Source organism: Paramormyrops kingsleyae, chromosome 1, assembly GCF_048594095.1.
Source record: "Paramormyrops kingsleyae isolate MSU_618 chromosome 1, PKINGS_0.4, whole genome shotgun sequence".
Taxonomy (NCBI): Eukaryota; Metazoa; Chordata; class Actinopteri; order Osteoglossiformes; family Mormyridae; genus Paramormyrops; species Paramormyrops kingsleyae.
The window spans coordinates 31,319,595-31,345,128 of NC_132797.1; the positions used below are offsets into that span (position 1 = coordinate 31,319,595).

The following is a 25,534-nucleotide window of genomic DNA, read 5'->3' on the forward strand; positions in this document are numbered from 1 at the left end:
CAGTACCTGATAGGGCTGGCTGGAGCGGGGCACGAGGACCCGGCCCTCCCTCCAGCGGCTACCCTGGTGCCCGCTGACGGTCCACAGCAGGATATCAGCAGCACCGCTGGCGGACTCCTTACGCTGCTTGATGTGAAGGGTGCCGATATGGGAGCCAAACATGTGGTACCAGAAAGAGATGCACAGGTCTGTATCCCTTGCCGTCACCACCGGGCTCACCAGCCGTGCCACCTCGCTCTCCTGGGCACTGGTGGCCAGGGTATAGATGAAATTTCCTGAGCCTCCTGCAGAGGGCGAGACACACGAGTATTTCCCGCCTGCTGCTTCTAGGGGGTACTGCACCCTGCAGTTACACTCAACCTCCAATCCTCCTTCTGTCATCACTGATTCCACCATACCTGTGTGGTCCATGTTGGGCCCCGTGTTTAGTGTTGGTGTCCCGCTGGACTGAATCTGCCACCTGAAGCTGCTGTCCTTCTCTGATGTCCAACCACAGAAGGTGGGGCTGCCAGCCCAGCCAAAGTCACACGCAAACCAGTGGTAACCTGCGAACCAGAAAGCTCCCCGTTACCTTCACTGAGGACCCCAGGTTTGGAAGCGGCAGGGTAAACAAGTGGCATTAATTCTGGTATCCACTAGATGGCAGCAGAGGCCTATGACCCAACTGAGAAGAAGGACGATGAAGAGATAGCAAGGAGTCAGCTGGAAGGTCTGAGAGACCAATGCTGGCCGAGTGGCCGAATCCTATTAATGATCTCTTTCAGCACACAGAGCCCGAGTCCTGACAAGGTTAAACAAACAAAGTGTGAAAAAGAGATGGCCTGGGTCTTAATAACTCTCCTGCTGCGCTGTGCAGAGGGCGCCATTTCTAACAAGCAGGGCTGTGGGTGGTGAGGGGGCAATCGTTTGTGCGATGGCCTTATACGTCCCTGACCCCGGTGTCCGTATCCACGGATACGTGGAGGAGTGTACGCCTTCAGGGGAACATGATGCTGACCAGGGCGGGATCGTGCTGCCCAAGAAGCAGGAGAGCGCCACCCACTGCCTCGCCGCGAGCTCACTTAATGCGTACTGTATCTGTAAGGAACGCCACTGTTTTCCCACGGAGGAGGAGAGCCGATATTCAGCTATTAACCCAATATTTTAATTGGTTCCTGCCGGCACTTAAGTGCTTATTCATAAACGCCAGAGGCGGAATAACATCAGGCTCTGAACCGCAATCCTGGCTTGCCGCCATATTTTCCCAGAAAACGCCTGTCACTGATTCTCTCTGGGAGTCTTTGAAGGTGCTGCAGTGATGTAATTCGTGTGTCAAGTCAAGTCAATGTCACGGTATCTTTATAGTCATCTTCAGCTATATGATCCATGGGAGATTTCGATCTCGCTGGTTGGAGTGCAAGAAACCGCAATAAATAGAATATAAATATGCAAGACATTTAACTTTGATACTGAGACATGGATATAAGACCCAAAGACATAAAAACTACAGTTCAAAAAACATATAGTTAAGAAAATATGTATGCATTTGGGCAGTTAGGATTGAGAAATGGACAGGAATGTGCTGTGAAAGATTCTTCGTAACAGTGTTATTCCAGTGCAGAGGTTGTGTGTGTTTGTATATGTCTCACTCTGTATGTGTGTGTGTTTGTATGTCTCACTCCATAGGTATGTGTGTGTTTGTATATGTCTCACTTTGTGTGTGTGTTTTTCTATATGTCTCACTCTATATGTGTGTGTATGTGTGTTTGTATGCATCTTACTCTGTAAGTATGTGTGTGTGTGGTTGTATGTCTCACTCTGTATGCATGTGTATGTTTTTGTATATATCTCATTCTGTATGCATGCGTATGTGTTTGTATGTGTCTCACTCTATGCGTGTGTGATTGTGTCTCACTCTGTATGTGTGTGTGTTTGTATGTGTCTCACTGTATGTATGTCTGTGTGTTTTGTATATATCTCACTCTGTATGTATGTGTGTGTTTGTATATGTCTTACTCTGTATGTATCAGTGTGTGTTTGTATATATCTCACACTGTGTGTGTTTGTACGTATCTCACTCTGTATGCATGCGTGTGTTTGTCTCACTCTGCATGTGTGTGTTTGTATACATCTCACTCTGTATGCCTGTGTGTGTTTGTATGTCTCACTCTGTATGCGTGTGTGTTTGTATATGTCTCACTCTGTATGCCTGTGTGTGTTTGTATATATCTCTCTGTATGTGTGTGTGTTTGTATATGTCTCACTCTGTATGCCTGTGTGTGTTTGTATATATCTCTCTGTATGTGTGTGTGTTTGTATATGTCTCACTCTGTATGCCTGTGTGTGTTTGTATATATCTCTCTGTATGTGTGTGTGTTTGTATATGTCTCACTCTGTATGTATGTCTGTATGTATCTCACTCTGTGTGTGTATGTGTATGTTTGTGGGGGGGGGAGGGGTTACTCAATACTAAAAACCCATGGAGCACGCCGACCCCCTCACTTGGAGACGGACCCAGGGACACGTATGATGAGGACAAAGCGAGACATCACACTCCCCCTCCCCACCAATTAACAAAGGTCACTATGGTGACGCCCTTACTTGCTGGGCTCACGCTTGTTAATGTGCAGGCGAGGCTGGCGCTGATTAGTGATTGGAGGGCATCGTGGCACGGGACAAGAGGGGGTACCGATAACAGGTGGTGGAGCTTCATGACAGGCGGATGCACTCCTGCTGTCGGTTTCAACTCTGTTTGTCCTTTGTTTATTTGTAGTTTATCTGTATTATTCATATGATATGTTTGTGATATTCTACAAATATTATGTCACAAGGCGGCAATAGGAGAATCGTACAGCTGAAAAGCTGAAGAGAGTTAAGGAATAGAGAATGATAGAGAGAGGGAGATTGGTGGAGAGAGCAGGTGAGTGAGGATGGCTCTCTTACCGGCAACGGTGTGCACCTCCGTGGTGGTCTCCGTCACCGTGGAAACACCTGCCAAGCACAGAGGAAATAGTGTTACGGCGATCCCAGGCCACTTCAGTGCGGGCAGGTGCATTGCCGTGGGAGTGTGAAATCATTCAGAAGCATTTAGGAGAAAAGCGGAATCATGGCGGGGGTATGGCTAACCCTGTGGCCAAGGTCCGATTCACGCCTGCAGTCTTGGACTTGTGAGGCACTTACTGCTTCAATAATAATGACGATATTACTACTACTAATAATAATAATAATAATTATTATTATTATATCTAATAATTATCATTATTATTACCCATCTATCCATGTTCTAACTGCTTAGTCTGGTCATGGCTGAGGGGGAATAATAATTAGGGTTATAATAACTATAATTATTACAGTGCAGAAAAACAAGAGGTGAGATCGTAAACAAACAGGCAGCTCTGCTCATACTAGCTGGAGACGCAAAGGGGGGCCCGAGGGAGTGTCAGGTGAGGGGGGGGGGGCTATGTAGGTGATGTTAGCACCTGTCGTGTCGTAGTCATCACCTGTGCCACTGTGACAGCCGGCCTGCTCATCGTCACACTCGTCAGAGGTGGCAGTGGAGGCGGCGGGTGAGGTGGGAGGGGCCGTGGGCTCTGTGGGAGGGGGAGCAGGAGGAGGAAATGCGTGAGTGGGCACACATGTGCACACACACACACACGCAGAAACACACACACTCATGCATGCACATAAACACACACACACACACACTCATGCACGCACAACTATGACAACCTTAACCCCTACCCAGCCCTAACCATACCCATAAGTAACCAAGTTTTTGCATTTTTAGTTTTTTCATTGCAGTCACAGATTTTTACTAAACTGGTCCCCATAAGGGGAAAAAAACAGGTATTTGTCACGTCGTAGGGACATTGTGTCCCCATAAGGTAAGGTATACCCGCTCACACACACACACACACACACACACACACACACACACGCACACACGCACACGCACACACACACACGCACACACACGCACGCACGCACACACACACACACACACACATACACACTTATAGCTCCACCCACTGGCCACTGATATTGGCTCATATTAGGAAGCCACCAACATCTGCTGTTTTGTAGGGGCTATAAAAATAGCAGCGCCGCCCGCCCCACTGGGCTGGGCCCTCTCATTATACCCCCGCTTACCATCTATGGACGGTACCCCACTGCCCATCCGAGAGCACTTAGCATGCTCTGCTCTTCCAAGCTCTAAGAGAGAGTTAAGCTGGGGGGTGGATTTCCAGAGGTCAGACTGTCACCACAGCAGTGCATGTCACCCTTAAATGTGGGGGCGGAGCTAAAGCCCTTGTGGGACCCAGGGCCTGAAGAGGGCACCGGGATGGGCGGGCACTCACCCGGGATGGAGCAGCCCAGCAGCTCGAGCCGCAGCCCCATGCCGGCTGCGGCGGCCCTCTCCGGGTAAATCCGCAGGAAGCGCGTCAGCAGGGGCTCCAGCATGCGCAGCTCTGGCGTGTCATAGTTCTGGTTCCCCTCAAAGATCTGCAGGGGGGTACGGAGAGAGGGAGGGGGGCAGAGTCCTTAGTCAGCATCTGAGGGTGTACTCACACTTGTCCCAGTTGTATTGTATCGTGCCCAAGCACGACTGCCCCCCTCCCCACTCCCCTGCTGGTCTGCACTTACAGGTTCCGGGCCTGAGCATGCTTTCATCATCACTGTACGATATTTTTGTGTTGAAGAAAATATACCAAGGAAAGCACTGTGGCACGGCACAATAGAATTCATGATTTATGTCCTTATTTTGCGGCTTATTTGCAGTCGTTTTGGGCATGATGACAGACACAAATTTATCAAATATGCAACGCAATGATTTTTATTTATTCATGCTACACATACTAGAAGATAGTCCCACATTTTACCAAATATCTTAGAGTTTGTGCAGACTAGTGCTGCAGGGGATACTGGTACAGAAATGGTACCGTTGTAGCGCATTTTTGGAAGCTGTTCGGTATTACATTCCTTTAGTACTGGTACTAATCATACTCTTACAGGCATCTCAAACACTATATATCGCTAACCATCAAATCAGAATGATGGACTCAATATGTCTGAACCACTGCCGAAACTCAATTATATCCTATGTCAGAAGTGCAGGCATCATGCTGTGTAGAATACATAGAATACTGAAATATAACCTAGTTAAATATGATCTCCCTATATTCAAGTCAGTGATTTATGTAAGGGATCTTATAATGTAGCAAGATCTTATAATATAGCAAACAGGTTACATAGACATCATCAAACTAGCATCAGTAACTACAGGTTATTCTGATATGCTGTGTTCTGCAGAGACCAGCAAAGTAGTTTTGTGGATAAAAAATGATGCAATCTATGCAGTCAACCTGATCAGTTCCTTCTGGGTAAGATTCATGTATAGTGCAAATGCATGTGTCAGTCACATCATTCACATTATCTCTGTGTTCCGTGTTCAGGAACGGTTAGTGATCACACTATGCACACCGTGCCAAAGTGCTATTAATCGTACTCTGGCCAAGCTCTTCAAGCACGCCAGGGCACGGTTAAGTGTAGTGTGCCCGGTCATGGTATAGAGCAGGGGTCACCAACATGGTACCACAAGAGTCGCCCACGGACCTGTTCTAAAAATAGCACCAGGCTCACCAGTGAGCGGTGTCTAAAATTTACTTTTATCCTGTTGCTTCTTTAATCACATTTGCATTAATATAGATTTGAAAATGACAATATATTTTTTAAAAAAGCATTTAAAACATGTTTATTATACATGATTTAAGAAGAGTGTATCAAACTGGTAGCCCTTCGTAAGGCTCATTACCCGTGAAGTAGCTCTCAGTTTCAAAAAGGTTGGTGACCCCTGGTATAGAGTGATCACACTTAGTCAAACAAACTGGACTTTGGGGCTCAAAGCCTGGCATAGTATGAATTGGCTAATGTGAGTACATCCTGAGAGTCTGGGGGGGGGGGGGGGGGGGGGGGGGGCGGGGGTGGATCCTGTTGTCACGGATTGCTGATGATGCCCTATGTGTGGAGGGGGTCAGTAAAAACAGGTCAGGCTATGTAGAACCCCCAAAAATTACATCCCAAAAACCACCAGTGTGGGCAGGAACACTGGGCTTCATGGCCTTTAGTGCCTGGACACCGAGGGCAGAAAGCTGACTTCATTAGTGGGGGGTTGTTAAAAAAAAGAGCAAACAAAGGTAGGGGGTGTCTCAGTTTCACTCATTCATAAATCACATGTTAGAGCACCCAGTGATTTCTGCTGGGAAAACGCCTCAGTGTGGATGCGTTTTGGAGACCCCAGTACTGGTTCCTCTCCTGTCCACTCAGTTAGAAACTGCTTCCTTCTCAAATATTTAGTGGGCGTTGATCTCACCTCTCAGCCATCACTTCGTTGCTGAAGCTCAGGACCCAAACCAGACCTAAAGGGACAGCCTGACTGCTAAGCTAACATCGAGTTGGGAATTGCGAGGTGCCCGGATCATGTGAGATCTCACACATGTCCTTCATCTTCCTGCTCAGCGCCTGCGTCTGATTCAACCTCCCAGACTGGGACCAGCCGTCGCCCCAGGCAGCGTTTTTCCCAAACAGCTTAAAATAAACGCCAATCTGCTCTCCACTGAGCTGCCCCAAAGCTTTAGGCACGTGACGGTCTTATCTATGGCCGATGCAATCCACCGATGCTCACGAAATTAGTAATGACTGTTTATCGCACAAGCCATTATTTTCCATTATGTGACATGGTGAGTCAGGCAAAGTGAGACTCGTTCGCGTCGATAATTAGAGATAAGACTTGTTAAAAGTTCTCTCAGATTCAATTTAAAAAATTAATCTATTTAAAATGCTGTTCTAATAGGGGGTGGGGGAACTGTGTAGCTGAGCGAGGACATTAAGGAATGAAGAGGCTTCATAATTTTCTTTGTGCCCACAATAATTTAAATGCATGGGAAAGAGAATCAGCACACCCTCTGGTAGTCTCATAACACTGCATCCTATGTAGTCATATCCAAATGAAGCTTCATGGACTGTTTTCTGTATTTTTTTGACCCCATTAGATGGCGCTCTTGGTTTGTTTTGGGGCATTCTTTGAGCCATTTTTCGAGTAGAGAGCACCATCTAGTGGTGTCAGAAAATACAGCAAATGGTTCATGAAGCTTCATTTGGCCATCACTACTGATCTGCAGCCTTTGCATAGCACGTAGGTCTCTTAAACTCTGCATATATTACAATTTCCTTTGAAGTAAAGTGTTCAGTTTGTGTGTCAAGATGTTTAAGGGAAACCGCCAGCTAAATCCTGGCTGCCAGTGGCCAAACCAAGACAGAGGTCTGTTTATTTTGGTAAAAGCGCTGTTAAGGTTGTCTATGAATTATAGCAAACATAAAGACCATCTATGAAAGAAATATATACATTTGGATAGGGAGGATGAGTCCCTGGCACAGCATGTCGGTCCAGCTCACCTTAGGTTTTCCAGTCCCGCTGGCATTTTGGATCATCTTCCAGTCGGATCCGTTATTGCTGTAGCCCACCCGGAATTTGCGGACGAACACCTTGTTGTCACGGTGCTTGCCGCCCTGGATGATGAGGCCTCTCAGCAGCTTCTCCTGGCCCAGGTCCACCTGCAGCCACTCGTTGACGTAGGGCTGGGCCTGTGGTGGCAGAGTCCATGCCGAGCGGCCAATCAGCAGACGGGCGTTCTCTGACACCCAAGTGCGTTCCATGTGGGAGGAAGCTGTGATCTGACCATCAGAGATCATGCCAGACACCATTCCCAGCATGCCCAAGCAGGGGTACTCTGCATGGGGGACAGCAGAAGAGGGAGACGACGTCAGCTGCAAAGGATCCTCCCTGAAAACAGTCTAAAAATGTTACGAGGACACTCTGAAAAAGTCCATGTTTTCAGCGTTAGAGGAAATGTGCATCGTTAGCTGAGGCTGGATTGTATAAATGCACCACCTGACCCGTCCCTCTGCTGAGCCGCTGTTCAATAATGTCTTCATATCCTTGCAAACAACAATTGGAGTGTGAAGGTGAACAAATGTTTTGTTGCAGTCCAGGACCTGGACGGCGTATGCTTAGACCTTCCTTGGGAACACTGGGTGTTCACGCTGCACAGGATGTTAACAGCAAGGCTCACACCCCCACAGGAAAACCGCAGGGATTTAATGCGACTGTAGGGAAAGAGAGCAGCAAGCTGAAGACAGGAACTGTCCCTATCTCTAGGTTTCATGCCAGCTCTGTGTTTCCCGTGTCAGTGTCGGAGATGGCATGTTCTCTGGCCCTGCCACCTCAATCAGTGTCTCCTAATGCCTTGCATGCTAATTTTTATGGCCTGCAGCATTTCTCAGAAAGTCTCTCCACTTCCAGAACAGTGCTCAGCTCCAAGCTGTACCCGACCTTCTGTCTCTTCACCTTCTTTATGCTTCTTGTCTTGTACAAAAAGGATCCCCCCTAACCAGAGGATTATTAATTCCACATTTGATGCCTGCAGCACCGTAACCAGCAGCATACAGAGACAAGCTGTCTGCATCCTGGAGGCTCCATTGTAAACACTTAATCAAATAAGTAATATTGTTTTTATGATGTACTTCTGTGGATGGAATATAAACTTTTTTTGCCAGGTAGAAACCTGGTAATATTTATGGTTAGTTATAATATAAAATGTGAGCTGTCCAATAAGGGAAATGTATTTCTTTATTTCAATACATAAATCTCATCTGTGTATCTGTGATGAAAAATTGCCCCTCTGTGACAGCGCAGTAACACAGTGAGACCGTGACTGTCTCAAACCAGAATTTCATGGCCTTGGAAAACCAGCGCCTATGTAAGGTTTTCCTTCACCTTTGGCTGTCACATTTTTATCAGAATCTGCTAGGAAACACTGCAAACCAGTTGCCTTTTTACATCCAGGTGAAAGAATGGCTTATTTTCTGAAATCAAGGGGGCTGAAAATGAAAGTGTGCTGTGAAGACTGACCCAGCAAACCCTCTGAGATGTGGGAGCAGCATTCAGGCCGAGAGGCACATTTACCGATTAAAATAATCCATACGGTATCGCTGCTGCTTCTGCCTCTCAGAATGCCTGACTGTTTCTCTCCCTGGAGGCCTCAGTACTACAGCAGTGGTCCAATTCCCTCAGTGGGATGTGTCACTTGAATACCCTACTAACATCCTTGTATATCAGTTTACACTGGATCATAACCCAAAAGTAAAATAGATGCAAGCGGCCTGGCTTCAGGATTACACACTGCCATTTGGTGTAAACGACTAAGGGAGAGCGGAAGTGCTGGGGCATCTCTTCCTCGGGGGTATCTTCAGATTCCGTGCTTGCGGGTGCCATGCTAGCCATGCAGAGAGGTGATGTTGCATGGACAGCATGACCACAACTGGTGGCCTCTGTAGGGCCGGCCGCCCCCTCAAACACGGATGCTGGAGTTGCCTGCCGAAGGGCAGCACCTCGCCCCCACAGATGCAGCAGGGTCGGCGGTCACAAACAACAGCTTCGAAATAGCGGAGCGGCAAGATGAAGCCACAAGTGATCAAAACGGCCCGTTACTGAGGGACGGGGTGCGTGGGGGGAGAAATTAATGCAAACGAGCGAGTGAAGACCGGTTAGAGGAGCAGGCAGTACTCAGCAAGAGATCATTGAATCATTCCTGCTTTTAGTGGCATTCAGTCTAAATGATTTTGGAAACATCAGGTACTATAAATAAATAATAAACTTCATGTAAGAGTCATCAGTGTACTTGGACATTGTTCTAATGAGATCTTTTCAGAGCTAGCAATTAAAGGACAATGTGAATTTGCCCTACTCAATGTAACCCAATGTTAGCCAAGGCCTTGGCCAGGACTCACCTGAGATCTTACATCCATACAGCTCGAACCGAAGGGCGATGCCGCCCTCCCAGCTCACGGCCCTGATCCGGATGAAGCGGGTCAGCGTGGGCTTGGGCAGCTCTGCTATCACCACATCGGACGGGTTGGTGTTGCCCAGGAAGATCTGAGATGCAGACAAACGAGTGAAAAAGACGCTGATTATTTGTGATTACTCAAAGAATGGCTGACATACAGGCCAGTCGGTCCAGCTACAAAGATGAACACCCAAGTACTGCTTGCTCGCCAGTCCACTCTGTTAAAAACTGCTTTCCTCCCAAATATTTAGCAGGTACCTTCTACCCCCCAGACATAAATGCACCATTTTTCATTCTGATGAAATGCCAGTCAGTACCCACTAACACTTGACACATTCCTCCTTGTGTCCCATTAGCAACGGCAGCTAATTTGTTTTGTATTGACATACTGCTTGTGGCATTCCATACTGCTCAGAACTAGGTGGCTTTCTCTCTATGGGACTGGCCCTTGAGCCAGTTATTACCAAAATAAGGTCATGGTTATGCTGAATGAGGCCCAGGTTGGGACATAAAGCTGGATGCATAAGACAGGTGTGGAGAAACATTAGCACTGTCACTGGCTACAGTTAAGGGTCTTCACTTGCATGTAAGAGGGAAATTAATAATAGGTTTCCCAATTCCCACATGTCCTGCTGATGCTCCACTTTGCTGCTAACCGTTAAAAGGCCTTTCAGAGCAAACTGCGCGATCAGCACCGGCTAAAAGGACCCTCTCTCTGCACAGAAGCACTTAAGAGCTTCAGAATCGGAGAGAACCTCAACGTCACCCCGCAGCCTTGCCTTTAAAGACAGACGTCACTCCAGGGAGGTTACAGCAGAGGGCCTGGGGTACACAGGACTCACAGGCTAGCATGTGGGCAATGAGGTTAGCTTGTCGGCTGTGTATATGAGCTCTCCATGTGGCTGCGAACACACAAACACTCCCTTTTTAACTACGCTGACCGGCAGGTTCACTTGGGGTTGGGAATGATTTTTCTCAACAAAGACTGGTGAAGAGATCAGCCGTTTAACTATGACAATCTAATGGGGGGCAAATCTGTTTACTCCCATCCCATTCAGCTATGTGACTGGGTTTGTTTTTTTTTGTTTTTTATAGTTCCTTATTGCCCCCATCACAGACCCAACCAAATGGGGTCATATCGGTGGATGCAATGCAAATTACATCACTGCTCACAAAAAAGTGGGCCGCTCACTGCGGTTGTTTTATAGTGCCCAAAAATACTCTCCCTCATACACAGTGACGCACCATGCTTCGTACAGAGAGCTGGGGGGGGGGGGGCAACACGTTGCTGTGACTCATCCCTTCTCTGGGTAGCCCAGCTCCTGCTGCGAAGAAGATCTGAGATCTGAGCCCCACCTCCGCTGTGCATGGCACGCCGAGAGGAGTAACTCCCCATTTGCCTCGGGCGCAAATATTCTGAAGTTTACAGCAATCAAAGAAAACCTGGTTAAAATGGCAACCTGGTGGTGCTGACCTCCCTAACTGCTCTAAGGAGAAGATGGTCCTACCTTGTGCTTGGAGTCCTCCTTCAACATGATCCAGTCCTCGCCGTTGGAGCTCACTTCCACCTTGTACGACTTCACATAGTATGACTTATTGGTTTCCTGGGAAATGGCTCCCTGTGTCCCGATCGCCGAAACGATGCGGATAAATCCGAGATCCACCTGGGAAGACAGAAGTGCAACACACACACAAAAAATGAGGACACATATTGAAAGAAAAGTGTGGTATTGAAGTCTTGGCTCATATTTTATTAAGCAAAAGTAGTACAACAGAGTGATAATGAAAAGAAATATAATAATCATCACGGAAAAGACAAAAGACAGAATCTTAATTTCCTGCAATGGGAGACAAGGGCTTATTGGATCGAGTGGGATAATGAATAAAGAGAATTGTAAAGAAACAATTCATTAATGCACAAAAACATGAACAAAGATGTACACCCCCTATATCACTCAGAAAGACCTTGTGAAGCAATCACACTCTATAGTTTCATGATCCAATTGGATGCTGATGGAAGGATGAGCTGAGGATGGTTCTGAGCTGCCCGTTGGTGAAGGGCCTGAACAGACAGCTGGGTCCTGGGTCCCGGTCAGGCTGGTGTTTACCACCACTCAATCCATATATTTGCATGGCGCTGCTTTGGTCTAGAGGCCCCCTGTTGGCCACAAACAGTCACTACAGAAGGGAGGTGGGTGGGGGGGAATCGAAATGACTGTTTGAGTGGAGCCTTCGGAACAACAAATCTGCCCTTGGTCCTGCTCTGGTGCCCAAGCTGGCCCCATCTTACTGGCACAGGGTACTCATGCTATTGCCCCAGGGTGTGGCAATGAGTACTCATGCTTATGCTCCAGGGTGTTGTAATGAGTACTCATGCTTATGCTCCCGGTGTGGCAATAAGTACTCATACTTATGCCCCAGGGTGTGGTAATGAGTACTCATGCTTATGCTCCAGGGTGTGGTAATGAGTACTCATGCTTATGCTCCAGGGTGTGGTAATGAGTACTCATGCTTATGCTCCAGGGTGTGGTAATGAGTACTCATGCTTATGCTCCAGGGTGTGGTAATGAGTACTCATGCTTATGCTCCAGGGTGTGGTAATGGGTACTCATGCTTATGCTCCAGGGTGTGGTAATGAGTACTCATGCTTATGCTCCAGGGTGTGGTAATGAGTACTCATGCTTATGCTCCAGGGTGTGGTAATGAGTACTCATGCTTATGCTCCAGGGTGTGGTAATGAGTACTCATGCTTATGCTCCAGGGTGTGGTAATGAGTACTCATGCTTATGCTCCAGGGTGTGGTAATGGGTACTCATGCTTATGCTCTAGGGTGTGGTAATGAGTACTCATGCTTATGCTCCAGGGTGTGGTAATGAGTACTCATGCTTATGCTCCCGGTGTGGCAATAAGTACTCATACTTATGCCCCAGGGTGTGGTAATGAGTACTCATGCTTATGCTCCAGGGTGTGGTAATGAGTACTCATGCTTATGCTCCAGGGTGTGGTAATGAGTACTCATGCTTATGCTCCAGGGTGTGGTAATGAGTACTCATGCTTATGCTCCAGGGTGTGGTAATGAGTACTCATGCTTATGCTCCAGGGTGTGGTAATGAGTACTCATGCTTATGCTCCAGGGTGTGGTAATGAGTACTCATGCTTATGCTCCAGGGTGTGGTAATGGGTACTCATGCTTATGCTCCAGGGTGTGGTAATGAGTACTCATGCTTATGCTCCAGGGTGTGGTAATGAGTACTCATGCTTATGCTCCAGGGTGTGGTAATGAGTACTCATGCTTATGCTCCAGGGTGTGGTAATGAGTACTCATGCTTATGCTCCAGGGTGTGGTAATGAGTACTCATGCTTATGCTCCAGGGTGTGGTAATGAGTACTCATGCTTATGCCCCAGGGTGTGGTAATGAGTACTCATGCTTATGCTCCAGGGTGTGGTAATGAGTACTCATGCTTATGCTCCAGGGTGTGGTAATGAGTACTCATGCTTATGCTCCAGGGTGTGGTAATGAGTACTCATGCTTATGCTCCAGGGTGTGGCACAGGAGTTTCTTCCTTCCCAGCAACCTCAATCCGGGGCTCCTTTCTATGTCTCTCTTTCTGTCACACTCTGTTTCTCCTGCTTCCCATCTCTTTCCATCTCTTTAACTTCCTTCACAATTTTTTACTCTTGGAAGCTGTGATCCGATCAGGGATTTCCCTCTCCACCACCCCCCCCACCCCACCGCCACCCATGTGACCTCTCCCCTGGCCTGTTTATGGAAAAAGTCAGAAACGCTTAGCGAAAAGTGTCATCTGTAGCTGCGTGTGGAAAAGCTGCTCACTGCCGGGGACGAAAGAAACACGGTGGCTGAGTGACGGAGAGAGTATGCAAATGGCTACGAATGGAGTGCGGACTGCGAGGGTTTAATGGCTGTTAGAGGCAGTTGATGATGGCATTAATATGCTGTAATACAATTGAAGGCAAACAGACTCAATCAAATTTAGATTTGGGGCAGCAAATAATGCCTTTGGAGAGAACCATTTGAAGAATGCCTCTGAGGTAATTCTGAGGCAAACCAGAAAACTGACGGATGATCCAGAGCTGCTGGAGATAAATAAATCAAAGCCGGGGTGGGGGGGGACCAGGCTAGCTGCACACCAGGGGGCGCCGAACGATGGAAACTGCATGCGGCTCAGATAATCCAAAATCCAAAGCAGCTTGGAGATAATAAATGTAACCGTTAAATTAGGGTAATGAAGATAACTGGCTAATTAGCATAGGCAGCCTGGAGGGACGTGGTCGTTATCGTGTAGCTCTTGCAAAATAGTGTTGCACTTTTCATCGTGAAGAGAAGCATCAAAATGGCAGGCCGTGAAAACTCCATGGACTGTTCGAGATAAATATCAAAAGGCTCTGAGTTATTTTTTTTTTGTCACGAATTTACATGCATTTTCTCATTTTCTTATTCATGGTGAAAAATATCTCTGCGTTTGTGGTGTTTTTGTGACATCAAGAAGAAAAAGCAAGATGGCAGCCGGGAAATAGACCGTCGAAGTGACAAAATGTGAACCGTTCCACTCGTTGCCAGCTTGGAACAACTGACAGCAAGGAATACTGAACTGATGATTCTGGCTGTGACACCTTGAACCAATGACAATTTGGATTACTGAAATGATGATTCTGGCTGGTACACCTTGGGCCAATGACAGTGAGGCTTAGTGAACTGATGGTTCTGGCTGTGGCAACTCAGACCAGAGACCGGGAAACTTACTGACGTGATTCAGGATGTGACAGCTTGGACTTGGAAGCATTCTGCATAACAATTAGACCTGTTAAGCCATGTAATTCAAGGCCGCTGTAGCTAATCTCAAATTTGTTCACTCCGCTGCACCTTTCTGTTGATGCTGAGATGTCTACCTGCTTTCAAAGTGCCTCGGTTTTGAGAAATCACCACTGACAGACACGCCGAGCACCCACACCATCGTCCTATCTGGAGCTAAGTGTCTTGTGTTTCATCCACTCAAAAGGAGGATTTTTGCATTTGTGGTCCAGCAGAACATACTAATTTAGAATCTGGCTAAAGAGAAGATCTCCCATTAAATAAAGGCAAAGTTTGGACCAGATTACCTTCATGGTTGTTACATCATGAGCTAATAAAAATAATAAAGAAACATGCGTGGCATATTTCTGCATATCTGTCTTGCCCACTAGGGGGCGTAGTGCTCACAGGCAGGGTAGAGGGGTCAAAGCACACTGCAATTACCACCAAGTTCATCCCAGGAAAAAGGACAGGGAGCTGTTGGGATGTAGGCTTTGTCACAGGCGGCTTGCGAGACGCAGCTAGCCGAGGCCACCACTGTCGACGTAAACGGGGAAGACAGGTTCCGCCAATCGCATCGACATATTGATGAAACCGGCTTCCCATCAAAACTCCCAAGCAGGAGACTCATTCATCTTAATGGCCACTTTAAGCTGGGGCCAGGATGCTTGTGGAATGCAAAGTGAACATACGTTGAACTTAGATGCTGACACTACGGCTGTTTTGTAAATGTTTCGGGAACATTGCCCAAGCAGTAGCGTATTATACAGCACAATCAGTCTGCTTCTGAACTGCGCCATGCACATACAGCCCGGCTCCCTCCATCTGCACGTAAGACACCATTAAAGTCGCATCGCTCGTCATCTCGAGCTCTAGTTTGGCATCCCTGGCACCTCCGGCGTTCTCCCGGCTCCTACCGATGGAATTTCCAGGAGATTTCCACTTCCGCCTGGCTCTGCGGCGGCGAGCATTTAAAATACCATGCTTCATTGCTGGTGCCGTGTACTGGCGGGAGCAATTACCGGAACGCCAGGCAGCAGAGCAGGAATCGGCCGCTGCTGCCACCCTCGCAGGCTAGCCGCAAGGCACAGGTGTGTGATCAGAGCCACGGGCCCGGTGCTAATGGCGCCGCTGTGTGGCTGCTTCGCCTAAACCCGGCAGCTTTCGAAAGTTTCAGTGAGCGAGTCTCCACAAGCGGGGTGGCTTGTGTGGGCTGTATGATGCTTTGCAACGGCTCAAGGGACGATGATGCTAATTCCCGCTGTTCACAACCTTTCCCAAAACTTAGCCACGGGAGGTTTGGAAATAACGTTTCCCAGCATTCCTCAAAGTTTTCCGACCGTGGGGGGAAAGCAGCTGTCCAGGTTTTCATGTGTGGGCTGGATAGTAAAACTGAGGGTCCGGGGCATTAATATTCCATGGATTTTCTACATCTCGCTTTCTCAGAAAACAAAACAAAACAAAACAAAACAAAAAGATGAGCAATCGCTCTGCAATTCAAATGCAAGCATCACCTGGCAACAGTTGATTGTGCCACGACCCTGCTGCTGACCCCCCCCCCCCGCCCCCCCATGCTGCTACCTAATAAACCAAACAATGTTGGTGGGGAGGGGGTGGGTCACGAAACCGTCGTTTCATCTGTCAACTGAAGCAGCTGCCTCTAATTTTATGTATTTCACCTGGCTGTTATTCACGTTCTAAAAATTCCATTAACTAAAGGTATAATTAATTCCCTTTCATGAAAGCTGTATTACTTGATGCCGAGAGACGCCAGTGCCGTTCCCAACCTCTAATTCATCACCCGGCTTACCTGGCAGAATTACCGCAGTATTTTTAGCCGCCCGCTCCTGTACGAGACATCAAATTATACACAACTTTTCCGAACGGCGATAATCTCTTTTCTTGGCTGGGTGAGAGTGATCCGAAGCAAACAGAGGCAGCGTGGGTGTGAGGATGGTGGATAAAAGGACCTGGGAACGGAATGCCGGGACGGACACGAGTCCCCGGTGGAAGGACGTGGTGTGACGGGCGCCGCATTGTGTTTCCGGTCGCGTCGGATAATCTCTCTGAGCCACCCGTGGTGGATTTTGGGAGATGGCAGAAACGAAAAATCTCCCCGCTGCAAAAGCGTCCTACTGAACCTGAGAGACCCTGTTTGGAGTGCGGGTCAGACCCACCGTGGAGAGGAGCTCGTATCCCGCAAGTGGCGGCCAAGCCCATGGAACTTGGGGTTTGCCGGCGAGAAGCCGATGTTAATTAGAGGCCTGTACTCTAATTAGTCAGTGCCTGGCACTGCTGGGTACGATTCGATAACAGCAGAGAGAGGGACACCGCTGCACCCCGCCGACCACGGCTAATTGAAAAAGCGTTTGGACGTCGGGACATCAGGATACTGGTTATTCCGGCCGAGTGCGACTTCCCTCCCGGATACAGGGTGCGGGTGTTAATTAGTGCACAGAGGACCATTTCGGTGGGCTTTTTAAACATTGGGAACGGTTTGATCAGCTAGATCAGGGAAAGGTGCGCAGGTGACAGAAATCCCCACACCGCCATTTACATCTCAGCCGTAATAAGTCTACATGCGAGCCATTCCTGTCAAAAGACTCGGCTCTTCATCAGGAGCCGCCGTTTTGTCATTGTGCGTTTATTAATAATTTGACTAAAAGGATGACCAAGAAGAACCCCCCCCCCTCCTTCACTCTGGCTACCCACAATGCTTAGCATGCTCCTAATACTGATCAAAACAGAAAGATGGTATGGTGACATACAACAAGGAACGAACGCTAATATATCAACGCAGCAGGATTTATGAAAATGGCAGCCACTTCGTAAATAAATTATATGTGCGCGGAAAGCAATTATTATAAAGGCCATGGAAGATGCAGCTCAGGGGTTACCCGTATCTCACTGTTATATGGCAGAGGGCAAAAGTGCTTTTAAGTATCGACAGCTGACTTTTTCAGACTAGATGCATAATTCATGCCTCATCCGTGATCAATGGTCGCTGTCTGAGCGAATATGATTGGCTTAAGATCCCCTTTCTTTTTTCGCATCCCGCATGTCGTCATGGCGTTCTGCGGCCGTGGCCCCCCACCTCATCGTCGGACCTCTTCCTCCCAGTGCGGGAATTATTCATGACGTCCCGCGGGGAGTGGGGGGGTGGGTGCCGCGATGCTCGAGGAGGGCTCCTCATTTTCGGATTTCTACTCTCCTCCATCAATCCGGGCAGAGGCACCTAAATTGCTGCACGATCATTCGAGCAAGAAGGTTTTCTGTCATTAGGGGGCTGGCTCCATAAAGACGCTGCAGGCGGGGTGGGGGGGGGGTGGGCGAATGGGCTCTCCCGCCGACCTCACTTCAGCGGCAATGCAGCGCAGAGCCTGTAGCAGCTGCAGGATGGGTCTGAAGGCCCCAAACGTCAGCCTCGACTCAAACCCCCACGGTTCGTTCGGGAAGGATCCTCAGCAGGTAACCCATCCTGCTGTCACACGCCTGACAAAAGACTTCCTGGACAAGCCATTGAATAAAACTGAGTATAAAATTCTGGCAAAAAAGATGGACCCTCCCAGGCAGTATAGCTGCCCACAAAACCACCCGCTCGGAAATTAACGAGATAATAAGATGAATTTATCAGGGGTCCAACAGACGACATAATTGGCGCGCCTTCACCATCCCAGGTTGTTTTGCGTCGCTTGAATGTGCTTAAACAGAACGGAGCAGAGAATTTGATTCTTTAATAACACTTGTTGTAATTAAGCGGCTTAATGAGCTCGGGCCATGCAGAGACGACTCTATGGGTCATAAATTAAACATCGATGGCAGGGTCCTTTCACGCTCCCCTGGAAACAGATGCGAACTTTGACATTTGATTGGCTGAGTGAAATTCCAATACTTATCAGACCACGACCGGAGACAGGAGATCGGTGCCTTTTTTTTTAAGTTGCTGCCAGTTTCCTGACAAAAAAACCCTGTATGGAGTGGCATTGACTACAGATGTACATGCATCACCTTTACTCGGCGGGGCGGCAGTCTGTTTAAGGACACATTAATACCGGAAATAGACAAACAGGATTAACAAGGAGGAGAGGAAATATTTATGAAGCTGACTTAATTATCGTGAATAAAACATGAAGCGACAAGTGGTGCCCACCAGGCTGATTGGGATGTTTTTTCAAGTCCCAGTCAACAAAATCATTTATACCCGTTTAGAAACCAGAGCTTCCCAGAAAAAAAGTCCCCCCCCCAGGTCCTCTGTCTAGGGGTTGGATCCTGAAAGGCTCTCATGTTCCCCTGTCTCCTCTGTGATTTGAGACAAAGTGTGGTTACTTTTCTTAAGGGTAAGGCTCCTGGGACAGTTGCAAGATCTGGGTATTTGGCCAAGACCCGCTTGGTGTGTGTGCGTGTGTGTGTGTGTGGGGGGGGGGGGCATGGTGAAGAACAGTGTCCTTGTCTCCAGCTTGATAACTTTGCCCAGACGAATGTTGCAAATCCTGGCAGTCCTACATCTCCATGGCTTCAGTGTGGGGGGTGAGTATTTTGATGGCTGCAAGGGAGCCTCAGTTATGGGGACCCTGGCTCTGAAAGGCACAGGCTATCGGACCCTGGGGCACTGCATATGGCCTCCCTTTTCAGACCTCAAGAGCAGCATATGTCAGGCCTGGAGGTTTCTCTCTACTTCTCTCCATTCCCTAGCGTCTCTCTGCAGCCTAAATGTGGAAAACACCATGTTCTTCTGAGGCCAAAGTCCATAAAAGCCCAGAACTCCGTCTCCGGGACGGCGGGGCGCCAGGAATTTGTTTTGCGATTATTTCTGGATGCTTGCTAAATGTGCAGATTGCTAAATCGTGAAATTATTCTGAGCAGAACGTGAACAAGGCCTCAAATCCCCCTGCCATTTGTGTTTGTAGGACCTGCTGGCAGCACGGAGCATTCCGGAGGGGATGAACTGGGATCGGATTTCTGTGTCAGTGTATCAGACTGACGGTGGCTCTGTGACTCAGTGACAGAATGGCTCGCGGTTTGTCTTTCGATCATGGTGGTGGTTGGAGTGGGGGGGATGTAGGAGGATCAGAGAAATTTCCCCCGGGGTCCTTTGTGCCTGACAAAGTGACAACCCCTTGACAGGAAGGGCTCAATTTCAGGTAAGCTACGAGGGGTCAAAATAACCTACACTTCTGTAAACCGCAATTGGCCTGAAATTCCAACAGGGGGAGACAGTGAGCAGGTACCATAGGCGATTGTGGTGGGTTTGTGAAACGAAAATGTATCCCTCGCTCGATATTACCCAAGGATGACCTCGACGCTGAGTAAAGATGGGGTTACTTAAGCTAACAGGGCATGGAGCAGATATCCTTAGCTCAATTAATGTTCAGATTATTCCGGTAAATGTCTTTAGAGTGGGGTGCAGGATAGATGCCCTTTCTGGGAAAGCCTGGTCACTCTAATTGGTTGAGTTTTGCATGTTATTAATTCATGAGAAGCCCATAATTGTGTGTTGAAGGGGTATCTAAGGCACCCACCTGTATCCACTCCTTGCTAGAGTCTTGAGACGGCGTCCAGGCGTTCTCGTCATAGTTGAGGCGGGAACGCTCTGGGGTCCAGTTGAGGCTGTACTGGGATGAGGCCACAATCTGGTCAGAGGCGATGTCGCCGGACTGCATCCCCAGTGGCTCCTTGCAGTCGAAGTCTGAAAAGCATTTGGGATTTTACGAGGGGCTACTGATACCAGGAGCAGAGCGCTGGTCCTAGCTGAAAGCTGATTGGTCCCTGGAGTGCCACTCCCCTGTCAATCACCGATTCAAAACATATCATTGGCTAATGATTAGGTTGGTCCCCCTGTATGAATTATGGCCCTTCTTATGGCACCGAACTTAAAAAAATCCTCAAATTGCCCCTCAGAGCTTCTCCCATCACAGCACATACGACACGGCTTCTGAGATCTGGGGATGGCATGGGGAAAACAGCCTCTATCTCCAGTTACCAAATCTGTGAGCGCTGAGGCGTGGAAGAGCTCCGCGAGTCTCACGTTCGGCACCAGGGGGCGCTTTGGCCAGGTGCCACATACACAAACACCCCAACTCACATGGGGGGGGGGGTGTTTATCAGTGGTGCAAGAATGCGGGTTCGATTAGGCACAGCAGATGGGGTACCCATCTGTGTGAGCTCATGGCACACGGTGTCGAGTGGCAGTATGGGTGTCTCACACTCTGACAGCCTCCTGGTCTTTGGACCTGCACCGCCCTCCCCAAAAAGAAAAAGGTGGGGGCCGGGGTGCTGGCTACACCTCTAATGGGATCTGCAGTCATGAAGACTCTTTGGGAATTTATTTATTTATTTCCGTCGCGAAAATCGGTCGTGCGGTGGCCTTAAAAGACCAGCTGTGGCATGGGTCGGTGCGTCTGGAGGGAAAAAAACTGGCATTAAGTGAGAAAGACAACTTGTCAAAAATGAGGCGAGCTGTTTTTAAAATTAATGAACTTCGACTAAGGCGTTGGAGGAAAGTTCACACAAAGCAGCCAAATAACAGTATAAAAGAAAAAGAAAAAACAGCAATGTGGAATAAAGAACCTGGCAGTGTAGATTATGTGTGTTCTGGCCGGTGTTATGGGATTTTGAAGTGAAGGAAATTACTGACAGGCCCATAACTGACATTACTGACAGGCCCGTAACTGACATTACTGACAGGCCCGTAACTGACATTACTGGCAGGCCCGATAACTGACATTACTGGCAGGCCCCATAACTGACATTATTGACAGGCCCATAACTGACATTACTGACAGGCCCGTAACTGACATTACTGGCAGGCCCCATAACTGACATTACTGACAGGCCCCATAACTGACATTACTGACAGGCCCGTAACTGACATTACTGGCAGGCCCCATAACTGACATTACTGGCAGGCCCCATAACTGACATTATTGACAGGCCCATAACTGACATTACTGACAGGCCCGTAACTGACATTACTGGCAGGCCCCATAACTGACATTACTGACAGGCCCCATAACTGACATTACTGGCAGGCCCCATAACTGACATTACTGGCAGGCCCCATAACTGACATTACTGACAGGCCCCATAACTGACATTACTGGCAGGCCCGTAACTGACATTACTGACAGGCCCGTAACTGACATTACTGGCAGGCCTCATAACTGACATTACTGACAGGCCCCATAACTTACATTACTGACAGGCCCGTAACTGACATTACTGGCAGGCCCGTAACTGACATTACTGACAGGCCCCATAACTGACAATACTGACAGGCCTGTAACTGACATTACTGGCAGGCCTGTAACTGACATTACTGGCAGGCCTGTAACTGACATTACTGGCAGGCCCGTAACTGACATTACTGACAGGCCCCATAACTGACATTACTGACAGGCTTGAGTTGTGTTTAGTGGCAACATGACATCTTCTCAATGTGTCAGGCTCAGCTGGGAGAGCTGATGATGAGGGTCACTGTCACCGCTCTAAAAATAATAATAGTACTACTACTACTTAAGAAACACAGGCGAATTAATCCCAGTGGGTGTCTTTGACCATCTGGGATAATTAAAGCTTTATTTAATGCCCGTTGATCCTGATGCCAAGCAAAAAAGTGGAAGTTGTGGACAGTTCCACCGTTCGCCAGGGATGTTTTTCAAATTAGGGTTTGTGGGAGCAGGGGATTTCAAGTCTATGAAAGTCTGTATTAAAAAAAACACTGTCTGGGAACAGTCTGGGCAATCTGATCTTTCTGGGATTTTACGCGTCAGAGATCCAACAGAATCAGCTCGTGGCCCAGTAAAGAGGAGTCCTCTTCAGCAAGATTCACTCTGTCCATTCCTGTCCCCCATCACCCCACCGAATACAGTGACCTGTTAAGTAAACATACCTCCGTGTCCACTGGGACCCCCCCCCCTCCCAACATGTAGCTCCAGCTGAAGGAGAGCTCACCTTCTGGCACAGTCCTCTCCATGACGGTGAAGTTGGCGAAGAAGCCCTCCTTGGCGATGGCGTTGTCTGTGTTGATCGTCAGGGCCAGGATGCCGGTGTAGGAGATGATGCGGCCCGGTGTGTTCTGACCGCAGTAGCGGCCGATGTGTGGACCCACTGTGCAGACATTGTTATGTTTTACTTGTTTAGCAGACGCTAAATAAAGTGACCTGCATTTTTGAGGAACCAGGGTCAGACGAAATGCCCCAGGGACTGAGATTAAGGGCCTTGCTCAATGACCAGTGATCTTCTCATCATGCCAACTCCTCTCAACATGCTACACACTGCGTGTTGAGAGTTAGCCTGGGTGAGCAGGCAAGTATCTTAGCATCTCAGTGCCTATTTAGCACACCCATAGATACTGAGTATTACAACACACTCATATGAAGTGCCTTGGGGCAACTCTGTTGTGAAAGGTGCTATATAAAAACAAACTGAATTGAATTGAAGTCCACAGGAAGCCAATAAGAATATGGTTTTGCGAGGAATGTTCCCCATTTGCAAGGGAAGCCAACAGGCGGCCAGGCCCCACACCAGAAGAAAGCTTTTCCCTGAGAGGTTTATCTGATAGTTCTTCAGTCATAAAGGGTGTTTGTGACTGGCACCAGTTGGAAAGGTCTTGGAAAAAAGTACCCAGATTAATCCAAAGGTCAGTTAACAACGGTTAACATGGAGGAAGGTGAGGAACACCGATGCCTCCTGCTGGCCAGACTGAGCGCACACTTACAGGAAGGTGGCGGGGGGTGGGGGGTTCTCGCTTATCTCTGATTTGGGCTTCTGTGATCTCCCATGGGTGACCCCCCCCCACCCCCATGTAGGAAATGTCATTTGCGGGCGCTGAGCGGAGATGAAAGAGAGGGTGCTAATTTACTGGGGAGGTAGGTGTAACTTCTGATAGCAGAGGGTGATGTTCATAGATGTTCACAGAGCAGCAGGGATGGGGGAGGTAAGGTATTTAGAGGCCGGGGCAGGGTAACAGAGTCCGGAGGGAAGGAGGTCCTGGACTGTGCATGGCTATATTGGGGATGTTACACCCTCCCTGTCGAGTTCATCTCCTGTTAGCCAGGATTTTCCTCCCAGCTTCAGTGCTCTAAGCCCCACATGGGTGGGTGGGGAGAAGGGGTGCTGCTGGGGAAGGTTTCACAGCTGCCACAGCTGCCCCCCCACGTGCTGAGCGTGGCCGTCGCCTTAACATCGCTTTTCAGGCCTTGAAGCCGCCCCGCACCATCACGTCCTGCTCCTCCCAGAAAGCTTGCCCGCCAGACACAGGGACATGCTCCTTTCTGCTGCCTCCTCGCAAGCAAAGAAGGAGCCTCAAACTTCAGAACTTCACTCTGCTCCAAGACCCTAGAGCCGAGGTCTCCTGCTCTTGATGACTCTGTACCCCGAGACTAAAATAAAAGGTGATAATTAAGTGGCATGAGCGCGACTCCTCATGGCGTTCGCCGTCTTTTAATTAACACCTGTTCTCCTTATCGGATTCGAAAGGATTTTTCTGAATCTGACTTATAAATAAACTATTGTTGGATGTGCCTGCCAAATTGGGCCGCTCCACTTTCCCATAGCGGCTCAGACACACCTGGCTGCTCTGAAACTCTTCCAGACGATCGGATAGCTCGTTAAAATTCACACCCAATGCAGATGCGCGGAAAACAAAGACACTGTTATGAGCCGGGAAGAAATGAGACCCTTGGCTCAACTGCTAGCTGCTCCTTCTTGGCCTGCAGACTGCAGAGTGACGGGCAGCCTGGGGGAACCTTGCAGAAAAAAGAAAGATGAGGCTCTACGGCCGGCGAGAGGGAAGGTGTTACTGCGTCCTGTCAACCGCTGGCTGGTTTGGCCCAAAGCTAAATGATACTACTACTATTATTATTATTATAACTTCTGATTTTTTATTTTATTTGTTCTATTTCTTTAATGTCTGGTTCTGTGTCTGTGCAGCACTGCTCTACGTGCCTCAAATTGTCCCTCTGGGACAAATAAAGTTTTTTGATTTGATTTGAAACAGTATCCAGAATGATGTGAGTTTCCATGACTGGCAACGGGACCTGCACGACCCTTACACATCACGGTGTCAGAAGCACATGGATGTTCATTCTGTTTCTACTCTTCCGTCCTGGTGGCCCAGAGTTCTCCGACCCGACCGAAGCACAGGGAGACGCACCTGGGCCCAAGTGTGCTTCAGGGGCCCAGAAAGCAGCTGCATGCCTATGAGCTGAGGTCAGCAAGCAAAGGCCCCAGGTCGCCCAGCCCACTTTCGGGATGTGTGGGGCCCCCAGAGAGCACCACAGGCCCCGGGGCCCGGCCCAGCTATGTCTGGACCTCTCTGCTTTGACGCCACGCTAGTGCTGCTGTTAAGGAAGCCTTTGAGAGCCCAGATAAAGCCAAGCTTTCTGGGTCATGAGCTTCCTATCATTCTTAATGGGGGGGGGGAATCAATCAGGGGAATAATTTGTCAGGATGAGAGTGGAGAAAGATCGAGGTTTGGAAAAACTGGATAATAAACCAGCAGCCCGCAGATGCACGGACGCCGGGTGACTGGCATGCCGCCTCTCCCTCCTTGCCTCCATACCCCATGTTCGCACCGACTGCTGCCCCCCCCCCCAACCAATCAAAGTCATTATTTTCCTCGGAAATCTGCAGGTGGGTTTGTAACACCATGAGGCCTCACTCTGTCCTTCTGCACCACAGTGGGTATCTCACCGGCTGTTTTGCTGACGCGGAAAACACAGAGCCCTCGAGATGTGAGGGATGTATGAGCAAGGCAGCCTGCTTGCTGATCATGTGAGCTCTAACAGCAAGCCCACCAATCCCAGTCCAGGACACAGCCTGCATCAGGGAGAGACCAGGGGG

General features: G+C 48.6%; 1 protein-coding gene across 3 annotated transcripts in view; it reads right to left on the reverse strand.

Moving 5' to 3' along the window:
* The window catches only part of nrp1a (neuropilin 1a), a 51,574-nt gene that overhangs the window by 4,477 nt on the left and 21,563 nt on the right, over positions 1-25,534 (reverse strand). For 2 of the 3 annotated variants that reach the window (XM_023805987.2, XM_023805989.2), the window contains exons 6-15: positions 22,643-22,798; positions 20,212-20,378; positions 11,390-11,545; positions 9,826-9,970; positions 7,432-7,766; positions 4,338-4,482; positions 3,459-3,569; positions 2,923-2,970; positions 399-545; positions 7-284 (exon numbers count right to left, since the gene is read on the reverse strand). In XM_023805987.2, the coding sequence (XP_023661755.1) occupies positions 7-284; positions 399-545; positions 2,923-2,970; positions 3,459-3,569; positions 4,338-4,482; positions 7,432-7,766; positions 9,826-9,970; positions 11,390-11,545; positions 20,212-20,378; positions 22,643-22,798 (1,688 nt within the window). The remainder of the gene's footprint in view (positions 1-6; positions 285-398; positions 546-2,922; positions 2,971-3,458; positions 3,570-4,337; positions 4,483-7,431; positions 7,767-9,825; positions 9,971-11,389; positions 11,546-20,211; positions 20,379-22,642; positions 22,799-25,534) is intronic. The other variant, XM_023805988.2, reaches the window with a different exon arrangement.